This window comes from Mercenaria mercenaria, chromosome 1 (genome assembly GCF_021730395.1).
Source record: "Mercenaria mercenaria strain notata chromosome 1, MADL_Memer_1, whole genome shotgun sequence".
NCBI lineage: Eukaryota > Metazoa > Mollusca > Bivalvia > Venerida > Veneridae > Mercenaria > Mercenaria mercenaria.
Window position 1 is genome coordinate 95,696,546 of NC_069361.1, and position 6,235 is coordinate 95,702,780.

A 6,235-nucleotide genomic window follows, 5' to 3' on the forward strand; every position below is an offset into this window, starting at 1 on the left:
TAGTAAATAATAATAATCAACTGATATTTCAAAGGTCGAAACGTTTTTGTTTGTTGCAGAATACCCGTGTTTTCTACACAAATAATTTTCATTGTTTATTTAGAACTATTTCTTGTGTATACAATATGCTTATTCAATACAGCAAAATATTAGATCATTCAAATGAAATAGAAATAACAAATATATATATGATGAAACCACCTCGCTCGTATAACGGAAGTACCTCGTCACTGTTTTCTATACATAATACATCGTTAGAATGTCCTTAAGGAGGTTACAGACTGCGAATGTACGATGAATAATTTCCTGTCACTCAGATATATAAATGAATAAATCAGTTGTCAATGGCGTTTTTCAGACCTTGTCATTATAGCTGACGACAGTTTTGTATTCTATAATGCAAGCCATTATGAAAGGACGGTCTGAAAAAACATCATTTGAATATACAGTAATGATCGAAAATCGGGTATATTAGACATTCAAATGATTTTCATTAGTTTTAATGATGTAGAACGTACCTTCTGTCGGAAATAGCGCGAAATTACATTGACGTTATGTTGGCGCCAACTTATGCGTGACGTTAGACGTCACTTACCCTGTATTGTTTTGTAACGGATTTAGTTCACAGAATACATTTGTATGAATCAGACGTGAGTTTGTTTCATTAAATACAGAGTTTACCCGCAACCCCCCATATTTTGGTGCCGTGACCAAAGCAACAATGAAGATAGACAAATTACGATCGATCCGAGAGGGACAACGCAAAGTTATAGAAATTCAACTCCAGAAAATCGAAAATGCAAAAGATAGTTCGTCGATGTCGGAATTTCGTGCTATATTAGAATCTGTGACTGGCAAATTCGAGAATCTTGTATCACTGAATGAGAAAATACTTGAACAGACAGAAATCGGCGAGATTGAAGAAGAAATCACTAACAGTGAAGAATATTCATTAGCGATACAGATCAAACTTCGTGAATTCCAAGAATTCAGTGAAAGTCGTGAAAAGTCGTCACAAAATCAAAGTCAGAGAAATAATTCATCAACACCTGGTGAACAGCAGACGATAATTGTACAGGATAGAAATAGTGCGAGTTCGACGCAATATTCCCGCCTTCCAAAATTCTCATTACCTACCTTCAACGGAAACATCTTAGAATGGCAAGCTTTTTGGGATTCATTCAGTTCAGCAGTGCATTCAAACCAGAATTTAACGGATGTGCAAAAATTTAATTATTTACGTTCACAACTGGAGGATGAAGCAGGTCGGAAAATAGATGAATTTGCCCTAACGAACGCTAACTACAGTAATGCAGTTGAATTATTACATGAACAATACGGACAGAAACATAAGATAGTGCATGCTTACATACAGTCTCTTCTACATCTTCCGTCGCCTAGCAACACACTTCCAAGCCTGAGAGGTTATTATGACAAACTAGAAACATACATCCGGGGACTTGAGTCACTTGATCAGCATGAGGATTCATTTGGGACGTTCTTAGTGCCTGTGATATTTGACAAACTTCCGGCAGAAATACGTAAGAACTTGGCACGTGAACATAAAGGCAGAAATCTAGAATTACATGAGATGCGCCGCGCTATCTACGAAGAAATCAACGTATTAGAAGCAGGTCAGGTCAACAGTAACGTGTACTTGCATGAAACACCAGCCACGATGTCATTGTTAACTGGTTCAGGCTTTAGACCACGTGCACGACAGGACAGGGATAAGAAACACGTGCATCCACATCAACGTACACAACAACAACAACAACAACGTTTTACAAACGCTAAGGTATGTGTATTTTGTTCAAGCAATACGCACTTTGCTAATGATTGTAACGTGATGAGGGACTACGAATCCAGAATCGCAGTGGGGAAAAACAAACGTCTATGTTTTAACTGTTTGGGAACACACCAAGTATCTAACTGTAAGTCTCAGAAAAGATGCAGAAACTGTCAGAAAAGACACCATACCAGTATATGTCAGAACTTATCTCAAGTTCAACCGCCAATACAGAAGTCTTCAGCATCTGCAGTCAGTGACAACCAGCTACAACATCAGACTGCAGCGTTGCATACTTACGATCATATCACGTTTGAGCAGACGACATGTGAGCAACAAACGCCGCACGTGCTACTTAAGACAGCGATATCTCCCGTAACATGCGGTATCATTTCAGCAGATACTAACATTCTTTTCGATGAGGGTTCTCAAAGATCATGTATCACGAGAGAGCATGCAGACAAACTTAGACTTACATTCACGGGAACTGACACTTTGCACTTGGCGAGTTTTGGAAATTCGAAGAATGAAGTGCGCCACCTAGACACTGCCACAGTGTTTTTGATTACGTCAACCAAAGAGAAAATACCGATTAATGTGCTGATAGTACCAACTATAGCAGTACCGTTTCAGAAATACAACAAAAATGTTTCCCACTTACAGCACTTGAAAGGTCTCAAATTAGCGCATCCGCTGACAGAAGACACAACGTTCGAGGTTCAACTTCTCATTGGTGCAGATTACTATTGGAGAATCGTTGAAGACAAAATCATCCGAGGTCCAGGACCTACAGCAGTCGCTTCCAAGGTTGGCTATCTTCTGTCCGGTCCCGTCCCTTTTCATGCGTCATCTAGCAGAGCCACGACTAGTTTAACATTGAATGTTATTACGCAGTCACCCAAAGATATTGACCTAGAAAAATTTTGGAAACTTGAGAGCCTTGGTATTCAACAGAGCGAAGATGAAATCCCAGAGAGGAGTTACATGACAGAGTATCAAGACACGTCAATTACGTTTACTGGTGACAAGTATGTAGCGAAATTACCCTGGAAATTAGACCGCCCCGCCCTTCCCACTAACTACGGCATCGTGAAACGCCGAACTGAGACGTTGGTCAGTAGATTACGTCAAGACCCTGTGACATTGAAACATTATGGAGATATTATCAGGGATCAAAAAGGAGAGGTTTCATAGAAGAAGTTCCAGATACAGAACAACCCCACAACAGTGTCCACTACATTCCACATCACGCTGTGAAGAAAGAATAATCTACAACACCTGTACGCATTGTCTACGACTGTAGTTGTCGCATGTCACGGAATCATCCGAGTTTGAACGATTGTTTGCAGTCGACACCCCCAGAGCTCAACGATCTTACAGCCATACTAGTCAGATTCAGACTCAAACAGTACGCCGTAGTCACCGACATAGAGAAGGCTTTTCTTCACATTGGATTACACGAAAATGACCGAGACATGACGAGATTTCTTTGGCTTTCAGACCCAACCAATCCAGAGAGTGCACTAAAGACATATCGGTTTAAATCTGTACTTTTTGGCGCGGTATGTTCTCCATTCATTTTGAACGCAACACTCTTGAAACATCTACAGAGAAAAGCAAATACATGGGTCAGTAATAGACTACAGAGTGACTTATATGTAGACAACTTCTTATCCAGCCTTGACAAAGAAACAGATGTCATCAGTTACTTCCATCAATCACGTGATCTCATGTCAGAAGCAGGATTCACACTTAGGTCATGGAATTCTAACAGTCACAAACTGAGAGATACAGCGAGACAACTTAACATTCTAGACAAAGACGAAGTTACCAAACTATTAGGATTGCGCTGGGAACCAGAGACAGATATCATGACATACCCAGAAAGACCAATAGAGACAACCGCAATTACAACCAAGAGATACATACTGCAGAGCACATCCCGGATTTACGATCCACTTGGTTTTCTAACCTCAATTACAGTGAAAGCCAAGATACTACTTCAAGATATTTGGAAAGACAAGTTCGATTGGATCACAATGCTACCAAGATCCTACCAACAGAGGTGGTTACAGATAGCAACAGACTTGAACACAGCAATGAAAACCCAATTCCAGAGATATTACTTTGCCGAAACAGACGACAATCAAGATGCAGCAGACGACACAAAACTTCATATATTCGTCGACGCAAGCACTCAGTCTTACGATGCAACAGCTTATATTTGCAGAAGAAATCACTCATCATTAGTAATGGCTAAGAACAGAGTCGCACCATTTAAACCCCTCCTACCAAAACTTGAACTTATGGCGGCTGTCATAGGAGCTCGACTTTCCCAACATCTACGAAAAGCACTAGGAATAGACAAGATAGATTACTGGTCAGATAGCCAGATTGTTTTACACTGGTTGAGTAACCCGGAAAAAACCAACCGATTTATACGGAGACGAGTTGAAGAAATAAAAAATCAGACCGGAACCGGAAGTTGGCGATATTGTCCCACACAGAACAATCCCGCAGATCTACTTATCCGTGGAATATCGGCAAGCCAATACCAAGACAACAAACTATGGTTTACAGGTCCGCCTTGGTTAACCGATGAGATAAACTGGCCAAAATGTAAAGTTCGAGACACCACTGTGCTATCTAAAATACAACCCGAAGATGACCAGCATACCCGTATTTCGCGACAACCAACACCCCAGATTCCAGATACTATTGACGTAAGCAGATTCAACAATCTTCAGAAGCTATTTCGAGTTACGGCCTACGTCCGGAGATTTATTGACAACTGTAGAACACAACACCAAGATAGATTGGTTGATGCTATCACAGTTACGGAGCTAAGAGAAGCAGAAATGAACTTGATTCGACAGTGTCAGTCTACAGTCTACAATGAAGTTATTGAGAAACTTCGATCTGGAAAATCACGACTACCGCTGGTACGACAATTACGACTTTACATTGATAGAGAAGGCTACATCAGATGTGGAGGTCGTATACACAATGCACCCCTTAATGAATACACCCGATTTCCCATCTTATTACCAGCGAAACACCCACTTACGCGACTTATCGTACTTGATGCACACCAGAAACAGCTGCATTCGGGGATCAGTGCAACTATATGCCACTTACGACAACGTTATTGGATACAGACGATACGACAATGTGTCAAATCTCTACTACGGAGATGTATAACATGTCGGAAGATCAACTCACCACCTTACAGTGCTCCAGACCCACCACCGTTACCAGCTTACAGAGTAGAAAGTTCGCCACCATTTACTACCACAGGGGTCGACTACAGTGGTGCGCTGTTTGTGAAGTCAGAAACCGGATTAGAATCGAAGGCTTACGTGTGTTTGTTTACCTGTGCAGCTACCAGAGCTATTCACCTTGAACTTGTGCATGACCTCACCGAAAATTCATTTATACAAGCCTTTAGACGCTTTGTCAGCAGACGTTCACTACCTAGAATGATCATATCAGACAACGCTGCAACATTCCACGCAGCATCTAACACATTGAAGACCATGTTCCAGACCCAAACCTTGAGAAATCATATAAACAGATCCGGAACCGAGTGGAAATTCATTCCAACTCGAGCACCATGGTTTGGAGGATGGTGGGAGAGAATGGTTGGGCTCGTAAAGACATCCCTAAAGAAAGTGTTAGGTCGAGCATTCGTTACCTTTGAGGCGTTACAGACGACACTTACTGAGGTAGAAGCTATCCTCAACGACAGACCTCTCACATACGTCATATCAGAAAACACAGATCCAGAGCCGATTACTCCATCACACTTATTAACTGGACGGAGAATTACAGCGATATCAGATGCGACAGATCCTAGCACCATAATCCGCAATCAACAAATAATAACCAAACGAGTTCGAGTCCAGCATGAGCTGATTCATCGTTGGTGGGCGAGATTGAAGTCAGATTACGTCACATCACTACGTGAACGTCATACACAAAGTGGTCGCAACGAGCAGACGATACGTATTGGAGATGTCGTGCAGGTGCACGATGACAGTTCTCGGTTGCTGTGGAAACTGGCTGTGGAGGAACTTGTACCCGGACGAGACGGGCTGATCAGGGCAGCAAAAATCCGTACCGGAAGTGGGCATACCATCAGACCAATTGTGAGACTTTACCCTTTGAAGATCAATGAAAACGAGAGACTTTAAATAAGTAGAAAATACGAGATCGATGAAAAATGAACAGTGCTTTAATTTTAGAGTGTTCTTCAATTTCGTGAAATATGTGATTTAGAGACAATGACCAAAAATTCAGGAAACGAACGTTATATATTGATAAGTGTTTTAATATATTTAAGAAATGGAACTTTTAGTACTTTCACTTTTCGCGGGCCCCAGAATGTCGGAAATAGCGCGAAATTACATTGACGTTATGTTGACGCCAACTTATGCGTGACGTTAG

At 41.3% G+C, this 6,235-nt stretch overlaps 2 protein-coding genes across 2 annotated transcripts; both read left to right on the plus strand.

The window, feature by feature from the left end:
• The first annotated feature begins 721 nt into the window (after positions 1 to 721).
• Positions 722 to 2,983, plus strand: LOC123564185 (uncharacterized). Its single transcript, XM_053524542.1, has one exon. The coding sequence runs from the start codon at positions 722 to 724 to the stop codon at positions 2,981 to 2,983; it is 2,262 nt and encodes a 753-aa protein (XP_053380517.1).
• Positions 2,984 to 3,099: 116 nt separating this feature from the next.
• LOC123564176 (uncharacterized) lies at positions 3,100 to 5,982 on the plus strand. Its single transcript, XM_045357550.2, has one exon. The coding sequence runs from the start codon at positions 3,100 to 3,102 to the stop codon at positions 5,980 to 5,982; it is 2,883 nt and encodes a 960-aa protein (XP_045213485.2).
• Positions 5,983 to 6,235: the final 253 nt, after the last annotated feature.

Bases quoted from the DNA above. Each gene is read 5' to 3' on its own strand.
- LOC123564185 (XM_053524542.1), top strand. From the start codon at position 722: ATGAAGATAGACAAATTACGATCGATCCGAGAGGGACAACGCAAAGTT.
- LOC123564176 (XM_045357550.2), top strand. From the start codon at position 3,100: ATGTCACGGAATCATCCGAGTTTGAACGATTGTTTGCAGTCGACACCC.